This window comes from Electrona antarctica (assembly GCF_951216825.1).
Source record: "Electrona antarctica genome assembly, chromosome: 10".
In the NCBI taxonomy this organism is placed as follows: domain Eukaryota; kingdom Metazoa; phylum Chordata; class Actinopteri; order Myctophiformes; family Myctophidae; genus Electrona; species Electrona antarctica.
In genome coordinates, this window is record NC_136791.1 from 33,231,823 (window position 1) to 33,249,576 (window position 17,754).

General features: G+C 40.0%; 4 protein-coding genes across 7 annotated transcripts; 1 reads left to right on the forward strand and 3 right to left on the reverse strand.

Annotated features, from left to right (window-relative positions):
• Positions 1-354: 354 nt before the first annotated feature.
• LOC306931140 (cytoplasmic dynein 2 light intermediate chain 1-like) lies at positions 355-9,586 on the reverse strand. Of its 4 annotated transcripts, none has more exons than XM_079512345.1 (13): positions 9,459-9,586; positions 9,253-9,376; positions 9,022-9,056; positions 8,461-8,530; positions 8,010-8,098; positions 7,044-7,242; positions 6,424-6,492; positions 5,484-5,510; positions 5,166-5,245; positions 4,505-4,575; positions 3,611-3,708; positions 2,835-2,927; positions 355-938 (listed from the first exon to the last, which is right to left on the reverse strand). In XM_079512345.1, the coding sequence occupies exons 1-13, from the start codon at positions 9,470-9,472 to the stop codon at positions 876-878; spliced, it is 1,032 nt and encodes a 343-aa protein (XP_079368471.1). In that variant the 5' UTR covers positions 9,473-9,586; the 3' UTR covers positions 355-875. The 4 variants fall into 4 exon arrangements, with proteins under 4 accessions (XP_079368471.1, XP_079368470.1, XP_079368472.1 ...); XM_079512344.1 differs by having other exon boundaries at positions 5,433-5,510; XM_079512346.1 differs by lacking the exon at positions 5,484-5,510.
• A 1,419-nt stretch (positions 9,587-11,005) lies between these two features.
• Positions 11,006-12,375, reverse strand: LOC306931392 (complex III assembly factor LYRM7-like). Its single transcript, XM_079512774.1, has 5 exons — positions 12,290-12,375; positions 11,920-11,992; positions 11,728-11,798; positions 11,244-11,325; positions 11,006-11,146 (listed from the first exon to the last, which is right to left on the reverse strand). Exons 1-5 carry the CDS (start codon positions 12,305-12,307, stop codon positions 11,019-11,021), a joined length of 372 nt encoding a protein of 123 aa, XP_079368900.1. The 5' UTR covers positions 12,308-12,375; the 3' UTR covers positions 11,006-11,018.
• A 118-nt stretch (positions 12,376-12,493) lies between these two features.
• Positions 12,494-14,301, forward strand: LOC306931390 (adenosine 5'-monophosphoramidase HINT1-like). The gene is made up of 3 exons (XM_079512772.1): positions 12,494-12,750; positions 13,630-13,734; positions 14,281-14,301. Exons 1-3 carry the CDS (start codon positions 12,640-12,642, stop codon positions 14,284-14,286), a joined length of 222 nt encoding a protein of 73 aa, XP_079368898.1. The 5' UTR covers positions 12,494-12,639; the 3' UTR covers positions 14,287-14,301.
• A 1,366-nt stretch (positions 14,302-15,667) lies between these two features.
• LOC306930977 (complex III assembly factor LYRM7-like) lies at positions 15,668-17,718 on the reverse strand. The gene is made up of 5 exons (XM_079512122.1): positions 17,633-17,718; positions 17,271-17,343; positions 17,079-17,149; positions 16,595-16,676; positions 15,668-16,497 (listed from the first exon to the last, which is right to left on the reverse strand). Exons 1-5 carry the CDS (start codon positions 17,648-17,650, stop codon positions 16,370-16,372), a joined length of 372 nt encoding a protein of 123 aa, XP_079368248.1. The 5' UTR covers positions 17,651-17,718; the 3' UTR covers positions 15,668-16,369.
• Positions 17,719-17,754: the final 36 nt, after the last annotated feature.

Below are 17,754 nucleotides of genomic sequence, written 5' to 3' on the forward strand. Positions count from 1 at the left end.
CCCCTTTTGGTGTTTTAACTAAGCATTATGTTATACTTTAGCTATTGAAAAATAGCAGATCTACAAGCTCATAGCACGCCACCGAGTGGCACGCTACAAGCTTGTAGGTCAGATATTTTTGAAAATTTGTAAAAATACAGCACAAATCTTTGAATATATATTCTTTCAGAGCGAATGTTTTTTTTTATTTCGACGTCAGGCCTAAATGGGTTAAGTCCTTCTTGGAATAGTTTGTTTGGTATAACCATCTTTTATTCCAACTCGTAGCGACTGGCAAGACTAAAAACAAACAGGGGGGGACCATAACTCTATGGGAGGGGTGGGGGGACCAAAACAAAGCGACGCCAAGGTTTTTATTATTTTATTATTTTATCATCCGGTCACACAGGCGATTTAGAAACACAGACCAGGCTTTCCTCCTAGGTGTAAAGTCTGGTGACGTGAGGTTAATTTCCTTACTTTTACAGGGCATAATTGAGATAACCATGAGATCAAGTTAAGAATAATACAAATCACTGTCAGCTTAGTCCAAAAGCCACAGTCTTGAAATCCTTTGATGGAAAAGTTAAGTGTAAACCCATACAACCATTAATTTGGAATGAGTTGCATATTATGATATGATATAGTATAACATCTGTATAGCTGCTTATGTTGTGATGTTTGAACCAGGATCTCTGTAGACAGGGTTATTTTTTGTAGAGCACATTAAATATTCATGTACATTTAAAAAAAAGGCAATCTGTTAAGTAGATTGTAACATTTACCTACAAATTGCTTGGTAGTGGTACATGTTCAACAATATTTGTAATATAAATTTCTATACATTTTAAGAATGAACAGTGTAAATGTGAGCAATAATAAAGCAGATTTAACTGTTAGCTCTCAAGTTCCAGTCCTTTCCATGACTTGGCTGCATCCCTCTTATACTGCTCCAGTTCCTGAGAGAGAGAGAGAGAGAGAGAGAGAGAGAGAGAGAGAGAGAGAGAGAGAGAGAGAGAGAGTGAGAGACCTTTAAACACAAGACAAACATACATCAAGTAGAAAAGATTTGAGGTAAAAGGGACAAATTCAATCATAAACCTGTGGTTTTATTTGAATTAAATGACTGGAATCTGACTTTTAACTCATACATAGCTAAATGGCAGTAGCAATAGTTCAGCACAGGCTAACATAGATTTGTTATATTTTTTTTAGAAAGAGAGTTGTAAGATTTAAAATAAATATGTTAAAGAACAGGTTAAAGGGAAGACACCGGTCGTGCATCCAGCTTTGTCGGCCGTCTATGCAAACACAATTGGCCCGTGTTCAGGGAGGGAACCATGGAAGCCGGGCGCGGAGGATGAAATTGGTCATTGCACATGCTCTGGCACCTGTCAGCAGGGAGTGTTGGGCCGGAGGAGTAGGACGAAGGCCCTACGTCCTCCCGGTGGTTGCTCCTCACTGGCAGGTGAGTCAGTAGGATACAACAGCAGTGACTGACGAACAAGTGTGTCAGTCAGTGTCCGTGTGTGGGGAGGAATTAATTGGCATAATGACTAAATTGGGCAGAAAAGGGGGTTAAGAGAATTATTGGGAATTATATGATGTAGCTGCATAATCTAATCAATACATCACCATGTCCAACATTGTCACTATCATTATAAACAAGGTTTGACCTGGACAAACAAATGTAAAGTTAGTCACATGTCTAGGTCAGTGGCCCAAAACATCTTATTTATTATTCAACACCAATAAAATGTATATTGGTCCAAGGTGTCGGCTCTATCTAAAGCAGGACAGTCAAATATTAATCCAACATGTATACTGGGGCATTAAAGGCTTGGCAGGGCACCTCGTTTGTTTCCCCAAATGACCCAATGCATAGCAAGTATAAAACTATTCACCTTATGTGACTTGTTAGCACATTGAGCAAGACAATTTGCTCAACATACATTCATTTTAGGTTTCTGATCTGAAATGTGTTGCGTTTATAGATGGTTACGTCCCCTCTCAAATGAGCACTTGCCCTGTCGGGCTACCTGAAAGCAAACTCCACCTGCCCGAAAGTTTCATTTACCTGCCAGGGGCAGGTGGGCAAAGCCTGAAATGTGCCAAATGTTCGCTTTGCCATAACATTCTATTGGGAGGTAAGGGCAGCCTGGGCAGGTAGAAGATACCAATTTGCAAGCTACTGTATCTAGACATGTGTTTAGGTCTGTGCAAGGCTTATTCTCTATATTAGAATTGGCATAAACCTTTAGCCCTTCACTCCACGGTACAGTATGGGTACTAGGTGAGAGTCAGAGACTGATAACATCAAGTACGATGAGTTTGTACGATGGGAAAAGGTAACTGTGCCAGGGAGCCTTCCAGACACCTACAGTAGATAGGCAGAGAGGTTTTGCCTTGCCTCAAGGCCATGAGTTATATTACCGCCCATTAAAAATCATACCATAACCGGACCTTTACTACATGCAGGACAAAGGGTTACTATGGGACAGCGCTCTCATAACAAGTCAGATGACATGCAGGGAAGACAACTTAGATAGACCTTTACTGATCGCACAGGGAGAATTCCGTTGCCAGCAGTGTGCTCAAGTCTAATCGGTTCTTTGTCGTATTTCTTTATTTTTCTAAACCTATGAGTCAATGTGAGGTCATTGGGCCATTAAAGGTAAAAGGATAAATGTAAAGTAACTTCTTAATCAATGAAATACCAGTCTGTTTGTGACCCAATTAAATGCTGACAATTCATCTTTAGTTTATATACTTTTATATCATAGTTTCCCTTTTACAGTGCTGTTCATGCAATGTCCTTGTCAATGCAGCACAGTAAGTGACTTGTATTGATTTACCTGGTCTTTCTGTGCTCTCATGGCATCGATCTGTGGCTCTATGTACTGAGAGTCCTTGGCTGGATCCTTCAGCTCCAGGCGTGCACTGGTGCTCTGGACACATGACAACAGAAACACACAGATCATTCACTGGTGCTCTGGACACATGACAACAGAAACACACAGATCATTCACTGGTGCTCTGGACACATAACAGAAACACACAGATCATTCACTGGTGCTCTGGACACATGACAACAGAAACACACAGATAATTCACTTGCTTTCATGAGCTATTGTTGGAATGTGCATTAGTCACACAGATATAGATTAGAGATTAGACATTGAAATACATGTATAGGATGTATCTGTCTGTGTCTAACACGGAAGAGGAAGTAATCAATCTATGAGGGCCTTTGTAACGTAGTTGTTTTTATGAATATGTGCTGGTTACATAGGAAGAAAGGTGAGCACACCGGGAGCAAGATGAATAAATGATCCGAAAGTGTGACTGTAATCATGCTATTCATTTGGTGATGCCTCATTCATACAGGTCGTACTCACTGCTCAAACAACAGTTAAAATTATTCTGAAATAAAAGCCCCTGATGACCCCCTGGGTGACCTTTACTTGAACATTACTTTTGTCATGTCTATGAGATGATCGTACATACATCTGCATATTTGGAACCACCTGAATTCAGTCTCGTCTTCAGTGTGAAGCTAAACATCTACTGCTCCTGGGCGTCAGGTGGGGTACTGTGCCGGTCAAGGGGAGAGATCTTGAGTAAGACTCACCTCCGGGGGGAAGACATGCTCATAGACCTTCTTCCAGAGGTCTAGTGGGTTTCTGGCGTGCAGAGATGTAATGTCCACATCGCTGCTAGGTGGAGAACCTGGTAGTAGAACAACACATCACCTTGAATTCATATAGTGAAGTATTTTCCAATTTCATGACAGTCTGGCCCCTTTTCCACCAAAATAACGTTGGTTCTAGAACTGGTTCCGTTCTTTATTTATGATAAAATTATGATAAAATGTATTATGGTCTACATCACTTCTGGATCATGTACAAACTGCTCCTCCTCACCTACAAAGCTCTCCATGCCCTAACCTAGCCCCACGGTATCTGTCAGACCTCCTCAAAGACTAAACCCCTGAGCGGAACCTGAGGTCTTCAGATATGGAGTTCCTCACCATCCATCACGGCTAAAAGCGGACCCTCTGCGATAAAGCTTTCTATATGGCAGCTACTGCTCTTTGGAGCTCTCTCCCTTGGAGATTCGCCAGATGCAAACATTGGACTCTTTCAAGTCTGCACTGAAGAGACATTTGTTTACTCATGCTTTTGGCAATTAGTTTGTTTGTTTATTTTTGTGAATTATAAAGTGTCCTTGGGTTTCTTGAAAGGACTATATAAGTTAAAGTTATTAGTATTATAAATTATAATACCAACCTGAATAGTGACACGCCCACTTTGGTTCCCACTTCAGGGCAATAAGTAGTATTTTTTGGTTCCAGTTCCGAATCAATCTAAACCAATTAATTTGGTTCAAAATTAGGCAGGAAAAAAAGAACGGAATCGGTTCAACCCCAGTGGAAAAGGGGCCACTGTGTTTGAACAATGAACACACATACAGACTCACAGCAGCTGCAATGCTAACTTTGGCCACAGGGAGACACTGTGCTCACCTATCTGGCTGAGAGAGTCAGAACCAGCAGGTATGATGAGAGGCTTGCTGGTGTCACATGACACAACCTTACTGATAAAACAAACACACAGAAACACACCCAGCTCAGTATGGTTGAAAACATGAAAACCCAAGTCAAGTGAGGGGCGCTCTTATAATCATACATCACCATCATACATCACATTCCGTGCTCAGCCAATCAAATAATTTCTGTGGTACAAACAGACAAAGCTGGGAATAGATGGGGCTACCGCCCCTCAAAAAGTGACATTTAGCGAGGACATTTGGTAAGGATAGGAAAGTGTGAGGTCAACATGACATTGTTTGGGTCCATGTCCCCACAGGTGAGAGGTGAGAGGGGTCAAAAGTCTACTCTCTCTATACACAGTCAGATTTTACAAAGCATGTGTTAGCTTTGCCTTTATCATGTTTTTTCTTTCTTGCAAATTAAGTTAGTGAGTGATTTAGAGTTCATTCACTTTTTTTTCCTTCTTTTTTTACATAAAAAAACTGGTGTCCTTATTTTCGGAATGTCATAGGTGAACATATAATGTCAAATTAAATTTGAACTTGTAGATTGTCTATTTTCTCTCTGAGTACTCTAGGTTGAAATAAAGGTTATGATGATGATTGGTGCAGTATGTGAGTTATGATCCTCATACCCTCTTTCTTGACCAAAGGCCAGGTGGGAGAAGAAGGTCTTGGTTTTAGACATCAGGGTCTCTGACTTGATGCTGGTAAACTAAAGAAAAGACAAGACAAGACTGTGAGATTGAAGAAGAAATCAGGACAATGAGAAAAGATGGCGGCTGTTCAAATGGATGGAGTGACTGGAGTGTACGTTGATAAGCGGAAGCAATTTGCATTGTCATAATTGACAGAAGAGGTGCTCAATGTTGGATGTTTTATATGCAAATGAATACACTTACTATTAGAGATGCTGCGTAGTAGTGGGCGAGAAAGCGTAAGGTCTTACTGACCACTTTCCTCTTCTCTGAGTCAGATTCCTGCAAACAAGATAGAAAATGTGTCATGTGTCAGCATGGTCAAGTAGTTCTAAAGACAAACTCATGGCCCAAAAGGCTAAATGAGTGTGAAGTAAGCACAAAATGACCACCGTGTGACGGGACAATAACAATCGTTCATTACTTTTGTTGTGCTGCGAATTCAGTACCATTTTACCCTAGCCCGGTTAACCACTCCCCATGAAATGTTTTCAAGGGGGAGTGGTTAACCAGCCTCTAGTTGACCCTGATAAAGGCCCATGCAGGCCAAAACGCGTTGGTCGTTTTTTTTAGCCCTTGTTTTTTTTTAATCTAATGAAATAAAGGATTTTTATACCTCAACTGCACAGAGCTGCCTTGGATCCTCTTTAAAGTTCACCACCTTCCACATTGATCTTTACTCAAAGGTATAGAACTTTTAAAGAACTTGTGTGCTGTATTATTGAAACCCTCTCCAAAGAGCACCTGCCTGCAGTTTTCTACATAAAGGACCCACAAAGCGATTCTTCTTTTCTTTTTTCGTAACCACTCTATACTTGATAAAATGGACCTGTAAATAGCACATTTGGAACGCTGTTATTTCACTCTACACAAATAGATTTGCTAAAAATAGCATGGTCTAAAGCTCACAATGTGTTGCGTCGGCTATTTTTGGTATTCCCCCAGAATAGGGATGCTGAGGGTTCAACAAAAGTGGCATTTTAAGTTTTACGCATATTTTGATTATCACTATATCGTTAATCTAAATTATTTTTGCCACAATAATCGTGACATGTACTTTTCATAACGTCCCATCCCTACTATGTGATGATGAAGTGGTATTTCCCATCTCGATGTCTTATGAAAACCAACTGAGTGAAAATGTGTGTGCAATAAGTGATGTGGAGAATGAGTGAGTCCACAGTGTGTAGCCCACCTGAAAGAGGTCATATTTGCTGCCGATGATGAGCAGAGGAATGGGGAAGGGGTTGATCAGTTCTCTGTCCTGTGGATGGAGTCACAGTGCGCTCAACATACAAGCATTCTCAGTGTCATCCTAGATCCTAGACCTAGACTACCTTGAGTCATTCACCAGTCATACCGCTATGTCAGTTATTCAAAAATACTTAGCTCATGATTATCAAGGATTTGCCTTGATAACTTGTGGAAAGATTTTCCAATTGACCACTAGGGAGCACTATGAATGCAATAACACAAATCACACTATGAATAAGAAATAGTTTGTGCAATCATAACACAACTCACAGGATATGTTTCATAACACAGTAGAACCATCTGTGTAAACAGAAAATTCATCCAATAAGGGTGAATTATTCCAAACACTTGGCTGGTGGAAATGTGACCACATATCCTTGTTTGTTCATGCACAACCAAACTATGTGGATATGTACTTGTATTTTATTTGACAGTACTTAATTCAAATTGTATTAGCCTTTCAAATGACGTATTATTGATGTATGGCTATGTTCTTGGTGATGGAGTCTAGCAATCAAATCAAATCAAATCAAATGAATCCATGAAGAGCTGAGGTCTTACCGGATAGTCTTTAGGTAAGACACGTGCTGCTGGCTGGACAGAGGCCTGCTGCTTGCCTCCACCCTGGACCTTTCTTACTCGCTCCACCTGGGAGAAGGCCTTCTGCACCTGGGTTTGTGCCTCTAGTAGCAGCCTTTCAGCGGTGGACCACAGGGCATTGGGCTTAGACAGGTCCAGGATTAGAATGACTGACAATGTCCTGGGAAACACAGGGAAATGGACTTGTACTGTAGTAGAATAAACCCAAAGTTGAACTTGTCACACAGTCCCCTGTCAGGGATGTTGCACAATACCAGTGGTGGAAGAGGTACTGAGATGTTATACTTAAAGTACCAATACAGTATCAATACCGCAATAGCACAAGCTCACAACGCGTGGCATCGCAACGTGGTCAGAGCTTGTAGATCGCTATTTGGCCGAAGTATAAATAGGGATGAAGTGGTTAATGCATGTTTTAAATTAAACTCTACAAAGTAACAAGTAACTCAAGATTTCAAATACTTGTAGTTACAATATTGCCCTCTGAGATGTAATGGAGTAGAAATAAACATATTGAACATTGGAAATACTCCACCACTGCACAATATGCTCACAACTAAACCTCCCAAGTAGCCTACAACAAAAATCTACGTTTTTCCAACATAAAGCTGTCAGAAGAAATTATTTAAATGCGCTGTATAATTTAATAATATCGTGTATAAACACAGGCACATTTTTGAAATCTGATAAAAGCATGCATAATATCTTTATAGAGATGATTGTGTTTTCTCAGGAAAACAATATTGTGGGAGTAGCTTCCGGGTTGGTCTCCAGAAAGACGTGCTTACACTATAGCGTGCACAGAAACGCATCCATTTTACACACAACACACCACATCATCATGGACTATCTCATCTTGTAGTGTGTATTACTCTTAAAATAGCAGTATAAGTCATCAGGACACGAGAGAGTGTGCTTGTGGTCTACCTGATATTATTTGTTGAGATGGGGATCTGGACCAGGTCTGAAAGGGATGTGCCCCCTCCCAGCTCCCAAATGTGGGCTATATCTTTGGGCTGAAAGACAGAGATCACCTTGCTGTCAGACTATTTAAACAAAGGTGTGCTCATTCATGTGCAGTTGTGCTACATTTCCCCACCAAGCTATGTGTTCCACATAATATCTATAAACAAGAGATAATAGAGAATTAATTAAGAATATAGACAGTAAATATTGAGAATGACCATTTGTTGTACTCCACTGAAGAAGGGGTGTTCACCGGGATGGTTTACCAGGCTAACGACATATATAAGCACACAAAATCCACATCATGTGACGTACCCACTAGATGGGGATCTCGTCATAACTAGCTGAAACGCTAGGTCCTCTTCCATAGTATTCTATGCATGGTTGAAGATCATGTTTTGGAATAACTTACTGTGTTGTGTCCTCGAGCCCGTCTTCCGAAAGTGTATTCCAATGCAAGGGTAGGCTTCGACGGTTCATCTCTGAATAGAGAAAACAAAAGGTGAAGGAAAGACACAGAGTAGCCGTCTCAACTGCTCAATTGTTGACAGTCGCTCAAGCTGAATGTGCCGGTGTGGATTTGAACCGTCTGCGGTGGTGGGCAGTTACTTTACCACTGCGCCACCAGAGCACCTGTGATAATGTCAACTTTACCCTGGCGTTCCTATTTTGGGCAACATTTTCACAACTTTGTTAATGTTTAAAAAATTTAAAAAAATCAGCTTAGATAGTCAAATTATAATATAGGGCTTAAATCGTTAAGTACTTTAAACATGTATACTTGCATAGCCAGGAAGGAGACTGTCTGTGTTTCCTCAAACCACTTGTTTCTCGTGACACCTGTCTTATCTTTATACCCCCTCAAAACCTTGTTCTACTAGTTGTAGATCACATACCAGAAACTTTCATACAAATGCGTGCCATGATCTGGACTAACTTTGATCCATCCTTCTGACACGTCCCCTGCACTCACCTCTCAAGACACCGGAGGAGAATGGAAGTTTTACCCTGGAAAGGGGAAGAAAGTGTGTGCTTCCATTAGAAAAATGTCAATGTGAGTGTGATGTGTAAGGCATGATTGATTGAATACACTGTGCTAACTATTAACAGTTAGCACAGTGACAGATCGAGGTACAGATTAATACACTGTATGTGTGTTTACCATGTCTGTGATGTAATGTACAGTATGTAGTTGTTATCCTACCCCAGCCTTACTCCCCATCAGGAACACGGTCCTCTCGCTAACAGGTTCTCCTCCATCTTCCTCTCTGGTACCATTCTCCCTAGTGTGCACCTCCGCGGCGGCCAGCTCCCATAACGTGTCTGTGCTGAAGTGCGAGAAAGATATTGTTTAATTAATATTCCGGCATCGAAACTACTTAACAAAATAATTGTGTCCGAGAATCTTACCTTAGCTTTGGCATTCCAGCTAATATTCTCTCGTCATCATAGCTACCATGCAATGGCGAGAAAACCAAAATAAACGTTGCCTTAGCAACGCCGCCGCAGGCTGATGACGTGTAAGTACTATAGTAGCTTGCTTCATTCATAGCGGACGGTTCACGACTTCGCCGCCTTGTGGACTGGAGTTGAGGTGCGTCTGTATCTACATGTGACCATAGATATGCATGTGACAGTCGAGATTATACTGAAAGGTACAGGATTGTTGCAAATATTTACAAAACTGTTTTTCCACAATGTTCTATGGACATTTTGAGGGGCATTTTGGGGGAAGAAAAAGGATGAACACTTATTGGTGAAAGTTCACAATGTGAACATTAGTTATTTTGGCAAAATGTAACATACCATATACCGGTAATCTTCGAATAACGTTGATGCAAGGGTACACTTATAATATAAGGACTTAAAGGTCAAGTAGTGCAGTTAACAAGCATATAAGGCAAGTATTGCTAATTGCTATAAAGAATTATGGCCAGGCGGCCTCATTATGAGTGTTTGTAACTGTAATTACATTTATAAGCAGATTTCTACTCAACCTTATAAGCCATTATAAAATGCTTTGTTGGTTTAAAATAATTATATATGCATGCTTATAGCTATAATTATAGCTACTGTATAAGCAGATAATGCATTATAATTGTATATAATTATATATATATTTTGTTTTATAATGCATTAGAGACTTCATACAGTGTTTTATTCACATTATTCTACATAGAGAAGCAATGCAAAAGCTGTCTGTAAATAATCCCTTGTGTTGTAGAGTACACTTTAAAATCCCCTTCCTATGACTTTGTAAAGTACCAAACTATATGGAAAATAAATACAAAATTAATCTACGTTGTCATTTTTATTTTATTAGTTGTTATACTGTATAAATAATATAGAATTGTTCATAACTGCTACTGGGACTCAGACATAGGAATAAGAATTACATGAATTAGGACTCCTTATAGTGCTGGGTTTCAATGGCCTTGTTGCCTTCTATTCTATCCCAGGACAGGACAATTTAAACAACAAATAAAACCAGACAGGGCAGTTTAAAAGTACATTTGATAATCAGAAAACAATACAAAGCAATATAAAGCAGCAAAAAGCACACATTTTCTTATGAGCGCCTAGTCAGATCAATACCACAGATAAATATACACATGACAATCTAACTATGACAGGAAATCTTCAATAAGTGTAGCTCTTACAGATTTTGTGTGTGTGGTGACAACTCTTAAACGGACTCTGCCAGATGGAAAAGATGATTGCTTCACATTAATCACATTTGTTTCACCTATTGTGAACTTGTGAAGTCAATACCACCCCCATCTGGCAGAGTCAGGTTACAGAACTAGTGTTCCTTCAACTCATAAAATTATTATTTTAGGTGGATCCTTTACACACCGACTCGCCGAGTGTACTGATATTTTGACAAAGATGAAAGGCCTTGTCCTGTCCATGACTTTCTATTAGGGCTTGTTTGTGCGTGCCTTGACGGAGCGGGCGGTAGAGTATCTGCTATCTGCGTGCTGATTGTGGTGGACCGGTCTGGCAGGGCTGGGCTGGTTTTGACCCAGTCCAGCCTGGCCTGGGCTGGTCACAATACGGTACATTTTCTAGTAGAAGGCTTTCTCTGGGTCGAAGCACTGCAAGAACAAAAATATGTTAGAAGAGAAGAATTGTACAGTAATAGATACCATATCAAATGTGTGTATACAAGTCAAAAGAGGAAAGAAAACCTACATATCCTATCCTTTGCTACATGCTCCACTTGTATGACGGTCTCTCGAAGAACAATCTCCACATTTGAGCCCATCTTGATCATCTGAAAGCAGCAGGAAGATGGGTTCTTAAAAAGACTACAAAGATGATACAGATTATTATTACAGTACCAAATTTAGATAAGTGGTTCTCAAACCTTTTAATTATGCATTAGGTCATGTTTCTTTCTATACTTATATTCTTTCTATACTGTACATGTTTTCATTTTCTTCTAACCGTGTATATGATTTATTTTTGTATAGAAGGGTATATTTGTATGTCTTTAAATGTTTTCAAGGGTCCTTGAAAATGGAGGACCCTTGTCACCCTTACAGTATGTAAACAAGTCTCAGTGCTTATCCTCTAGCAGATTTTGTATTGATCTGTACTTTCCTTGAACTGTACCCATTCTGCAAACTGTTCATACAATAATCAATCAATCACTACACCCTAAATTATACTATACCTTTCTGATGTTTTCTTCATTAGTTTCAGTTTTGTTTTCCTTGAACCCCTCATTGACTTTTAACCTTGAAGCTTCGTGAAGGTAAACACAAGTTTGTCAAACGTTTGATGTAGGAAAACGAGGCTGAAGTTACATATTATTGATATAACTCTGCATTAGTGAACTGCAGAACCAGCTATATGACTTTCTTACCTTCCAGTGCTCTAGGATCATCCTTGAACACAGCCAGCCTGGTTCTGTGCAAAGCTTTAAATACGCCCAACACCTATACGACACACACACACACACACACACACACACACACACACACACACACACACACACACACACACACACACACACACACACACACACAATCTATGTAAACATCTTCATAGCTCTGGTCTAGCCCCATATGTGCCCTCTCCCTACGCTCATTCTGTAGCTATCTCGGAGCTACAGAATGAGCGTAGGGAGAGGGCAATAATACAGCAGACAAGCGTGCAAATGAAAGTCCTTCAGATCAGATATTCATTGATATGAAAGAACAAGAACAAAAACAAAGACTTTCTACAAATCTCACCTTCAGACGAGTCCCCATGTTGATTTATTTTGCTCACTTGCTTCTTTCCGGGTTAGGTTGAATGAACTTCATAGATAGGCGGTTGCCTGACAACCAACTAGCCCATCACAAGGCGAGCTGGCGCCCCTCTGACGTATGGGATGTAGAGCAGTGGAGCGTGGTGTACAGTGTTGCCATGTCTGCTTATTGTAAGTGACTTTTCAAAAATAGCAGATGTACAGGTTTAAAGCTCTAAGGTTTAAAGTGTGACGCAGTCGCTTCTTTAGGGCTTGTTTTTATCCAAATCTGGCAACACTGGTGCATAGTGTGTGAGTTTGACAGTCAGACAGTACAGTCCAGTCAGCGCCAACATGGCTGATGAAATTGCTAAAGCGCAGGTTGCTCAGCCGGGTGGAGACACGATATTCGGCAAAATCATACGCAAGGAAATTCCTGCAAAGATATTCTACGAAGATGATCAGGTATGTACGTATGCTGCATTATATACCACGCTGTACACACAAACGTATGTAATTTAACGAAGCAAGCAATAATGACTGAGAAACGGACCAGGACCACCCATGGCTCGCTGGCTGGCTCGCCGTTATTATGTTAGCCTAATTTATAGCCTTGTTGTAGCCCAGTTCTGCACAGTGCACCGTTCCAGAAAATAGCTGATCTACAAGCTCATAACGCGTCGCATTGAGACGCGTTATGAGCTTGTAGATTGGCTATTTTGGGTGAGCGAAACCGTCGTACGAGCCCGTATAAATCAGCCTGGTGTCAGTGTCAGTCTGTACTAGCTTAAGTTGCAGAACAACTTTACCTTGTATTTGGGTCTTTGCCTTTGGAATAACTGTTTAAATAACCATATAATGTTTGAAAAAATAATTAAACTTGTTTTTAGAGGTTGGGTCATAGATCAAATTGATTTAAATCTTAACCTACAGAGGCTGCAGGTTTCTTAACTAAGTTTAGGTATGCACTTATCTTAAGTTTATTCACATTTAATTACACTGATTGTACAGATGGTGGGGCTGCTTCACACATTCTTTTCTTTTTAAATTATTCACTAAATCAGCCTTGGAAATTGCACATTGGAGATTGTCTCAAAAAAATATTATTATTTATTATTACATAGAAATTGTAATTACACGTAGAAATTCATGGCTGAAAAACATTAAAAACAAGTGTTTTGTGATTCCTTGCCTTTGTTTAGTGTTAAAGACACCTAGAGCCATTATGTGGCAGTGCAGTGAGTGGACACCCAATGACGTTGCAAATGGCTCCATGATTAAATCCAGTGCATCCTGCTTCCAGATTGTTCTGATAAAGACAGTTTGTCCTTTTTTGTTTTTCAGTGTATAGCCTTCCATGATGTTACCCCTCAAGCACCTACTCACTTCCTTGTTGTCCCAATAAAGCCTATCGTCCAGCTGTCTAAAGCAGAAGATTGTGATGCTGCCGTAAGTATTCGGAAACCTCAAAGCGGCTTCCATAGTATTCTATGCATGGTTGAAGATCATGTTTTGGAATAACTTACTGTGTTGTGTCCTCGAGCCCGTCTTCCGAAAGTGTATTCCAATGCAAGGGTAGGCTTCGACGGTTCATCTCTGAATAGAGAAAACAAAAGGTGAAGGAAAGACACAGAGTAGCCGTCTCAACTGCTCAATTGTTGACAGTCGCTCAAGCTGAATGTGCCGGTGTGGATTTGAACCGTCTGCGGTGGTGGGCAGTTACTTTACCACTGCGCCACCAGAGCACCTGTGATAATGTCAACTTTACCCTGGCGTTCCTATTTTGGGCAACATTTTCACAACTTTGTTAATGTTTAAAAAATTTAAAAAAATCAGCTTAGATAGTCAAATTATAATATAGGGCTTAAATCGTTAAGTACTTTAAACATGTATACTTGCATAGCCAGGAAGGAGACTGTCTGTGTTTCCTCAAACCACTTGTTTCTCGTGACACCTGTCTTATCTTTATACCCCCTCAAAACCTTGTTCTACTAGTTGTAGATCACATACCAGAAACTTTCATACAAATGCGTGCCATGATCTGGACTAACTTTGATCCATCCTTCTGACACGTCCCCTGCACTCACCTCTCAAGACACCGGAGGAGAATGGAAGTTTTACCCTGGAAAGGGGAAGAAAGTGTGTGCTTCCATTAGAAAAATGTCAATGTGAGTGTGATGTGTAAGGCATGATTGATTGAATACACTGTGCTAACTATTAACAGTTAGCACAGTGACAGATCGAGGTACAGATTAATACACTGTATGTGTGTTTACCATGTCTGTGATGTAATGTACAGTATGTAGTTGTTATCCTACCCCAGCCTTACTCCCCATCAGGAACACGGTCCTCTCGCTAACAGGTTCTCCTCCATCTTCCTCTCTGGTACCATTCTCCCTAGTGTGCACCTCCGCGGCGGCCAGCTCCCATAACGTGTCTGTGCTGAAGTGCGAGAAAGATATTGTTTAATTAATATTCCGGCATCGAAACTACTTAACAAAATAATTGTGTCCGAGAATCTTACCTTAGCTTTGGCATTCCAGCTAATATTCTCTCGTCATCATAGCTACCATGCAATGGCGAGAAAACCAAAATAAACGTTGCCTTAGCAACGCCGCCGCAGGCTGATGACGTGTAAGTACTATAGTAGCTTGCTTCATTCATAGCGGACGGTTCACGACTTCGCCGCCTTGTGGACTGGAGTTGAGGTGCGTCTGTATCTACATGTGACCATAGATATGCATGTGACAGTCGAGATTATACTGAAAGGTACAGGATTGTTGCAAATATTTACAAAACTGTTTTTCCACAATGTTCTATGGACATTTTGAGGGGCATTTTGGGGGAAGAAAAAGGATGAACACTTATTGGTGAAAGTTCACAATGTGAACATTAGTTATTTTGGCAAAATGTAACATACCATATACCGGTAATCTTCGAATAACGTTGATGCAAGGGTACACTTATAATATAAGGACTTAAAGGTCAAGTAGTGCAGTTAACAAGCATATAAGGCAAGTATTGCTAATTGCTATAAAGAATTATGGCCAGGCGGCCTCATTATGAGTGTTTGTAACTGTAATTACATTTATAAGCAGATTTCTACTCAACCTTATAAGCCATTATAAAATGCTTTGTTGGTTTAAAATAATTATATATGCATGCTTATAGCTATAATTATAGCTACTGTATAAGCAGATAATGCATTATAATTGTATATAATTATATATATATTTTGTTTTATAATGCATTAGAGACTTCATACAGTGTTTTATTCACATTATTCTACATAGAGAAGCAATGCAAAAGCTGTCTGTAAATAATCCCTTGTGTTGTAGAGTACACTTTAAAATCCCCTTCCTATGACTTTGTAAAGTACCAAACTATATGGAAAATAAATACAAAATTAATCTACGTTGTCATTTTTATTTTATTAGTTGTTATACTGTATAAATAATATAGAATTGTTCATAACTGCTACTGGGACTCAGACATAGGAATAAGAATTACATGAATTAGGACTCCTTATAGTGCTGGGTTTCAATGGCCTTGTTGCCTTCTATTCTATCCCAGGACAGGACAATTTAAACAACAAATAAAACCAGACAGGGCAGTTTAAAAGTACATTTGATAATCAGAAAACAATACAAAGCAATATAAAGCAGCAAAAAGCACACATTTTCTTATGAGCGCCTAGTCAGATCAATACCACAGATAAATATACACATGACAATCTAACTATGACAGGAAATCTTCAATAAGTGTAGCTCTTACAGATTTTGTGTGTGTGGTGACAACTCTTAAACGGACTCTGCCAGATGGAAAAGATGATTGCTTCACATTAATCACATTTGTTTCACCTATTGTGAACTTGTGAAGTCAATACCACCCCCATCTGGCAGAGTCAGGTTACAGAACTAGTGTTCCTTCAACTCATAAAATTATTATTTTAGGTGGATCCTTTACACACCGACTCGCCGAGTGTACTGATATTTTGACAAAGATGAAAGGCCTTGTCCTGTCCATGACTTTCTATTAGGGCTTGTTTGTGCGTGCCTTGACGGAGCGGGCGGTAGAGTATCTGCTATCTGCGTGCTGATTGTGGTGGACCGGTCTGGCAGGGCTGGGCTGGTTTTGACCCAGTCCAGCCTGGCCTGGGCTGGTCACAATACGGTACATTTTCTAGTAGAAGGCTTTCTCTGGGTCGAAGCACTGCAAGAACAAAAATATGTTAGAAGAGAAGAATTGTACAGTAATAGATACCATATCAAATGTGTGTATACAAGTCAAAAGAGGAAAGAAAACCTACATATCCTATCCTTTGCTACATGCTCCACTTGTATGACGGTCTCTCGAAGAACAATCTCCACATTTGAGCCCATCTTGATCATCTGAAAGCAGCAGGAAGATGGGTTCTTAAAAAGACTACAAAGATGATACAGATTATTATTACAGTACCAAATTTAGATAAGTGGTTCTCAAACCTTTTAATTATGCATTAGGTCATGTTTCTTTCTATACTTATATTCTTTCTATACTGTACATGTTTTCATTTTCTTCTAACCGTGTATATGATTTATTTTTGTATAGAAGGGTATATTTGTATGTCTTTAAATGTTTTCAAGGGTCCTTGAAAATGGAGGACCCTTGTCACCCTTACAGTATGTAAACAAGTCTCAGTGCTTATCCTCTAGCAGATTTTGTATTGATCTGTACTTTCCTTGAACTGTACCCATTCTGCAAACTGTTCATACAATAATCAATCAATCACTACACCCTAAATTATACTATACCTTTCTGATGTTTTCTTCATTAGTTTCAGTTTTGTTTTCCTTGAACCCCTCATTGACTTTTAACCTTGAAGCTTCGTGAAGGTAAACACAAGTTTGTCAAACGTTTGATGTAGGAAAACGAGGCTGAAGTTACATATTATTGATATAACTCTGCATTAGTGAACTGCAGAACCAGCTATATGACTTTCTTACCTTCCAGTGCTCTAGGATCATCCTTGAACACAGCCAGCCTGGTTCTGTGCAAAGCTTTAAATACGCCCAACACCTATACGACACACACACACACACACACACACACACACACACACACACACACACACACACACACACACACACACACACACACAATCTATGTAAACATCTTCATAGCTCTGGTCTAGCCCCATATGTGCCCTCTCCCTACGCTCATTCTGTAGCTATCTCGGAGCTACAGAATGAGCGTAGGGAGAGGGCAATAATACAGCAGACAAGCGTGCAAATGAAAGTCCTTCAGATCAGATATTCATTGATATGAAAGAACAAGAACAAAAACAAAGACTTTCTACAAATCTCACCTTCAGACGAGTCCCCATGTTGATTTATTTTGCTCACTTGCTTCTTTCCGGGTTAGGTTGAATGAACTTCATAGATAGGCGGTTGCCTGACAACCAACTAGCCCATCACAAGGCGAGCTGGC

What these genes read in the sequence shown, in the direction of transcription:
- LOC306930977 (XM_079512122.1), bottom strand. An exon ending in TGATCCTAGAGCACTGGAAG is followed by an intron (nt 17,150 to 17,270) that starts GTAAGAAAGTCA and finishes ACCTTCACGAAG; the next exon opens with CTTCAAGGTTAAAAGTCAAT. An exon ending in ATGAAGAAAACATCAGAAAG is followed by an intron (nt 16,677 to 17,078) that starts GTATAGTATAAT and finishes TGCTGCTTTCAG; the next exon opens with ATGATCAAGATGGGCTCAAA.
- LOC306931392 (XM_079512774.1), bottom strand. An exon ending in TGATCCTAGAGCACTGGAAG is followed by an intron (nt 11,799 to 11,919) that starts GTAAGAAAGTCA and finishes ACCTTCACGAAG; the next exon opens with CTTCAAGGTTAAAAGTCAAT. An exon ending in TGTAGCAAAGGATAGGATAT is followed by an intron (nt 11,147 to 11,243) that starts GTAGGTTTTCTT and finishes TTGTTCTTGCAG; the next exon opens with TGCTTCGACCCAGAGAAAGC.
- LOC306931140 (XM_079512344.1), bottom strand. An exon ending in CTCCTCCGGTGTCTTGAGAG is followed by an intron (nt 8,531 to 9,021) that starts GTGAGTGCAGGG and finishes TTCTCTATTCAG; the next exon opens with AGATGAACCGTCGAAGCCTA. An exon ending in GGGCTCGAGGACACAACACA is followed by an intron (nt 8,099 to 8,460) that starts GTAAGTTATTCC and finishes TCTGTCTTTCAG; the next exon opens with CCCAAAGATATAGCCCACAT.
- LOC306931390 (XM_079512772.1), top strand. Translation starts at nt 12,640, where the DNA reads ATGGCTGATGAAATTGCTAAAGCGCAGGTTGCTCAGCCGGGTGGAGAC. An exon ending in TATTCTACGAAGATGATCAG is followed by an intron (nt 12,751 to 13,629) that starts GTATGTACGTAT and finishes TTTGTTTTTCAG; the next exon opens with TGTATAGCCTTCCATGATGT.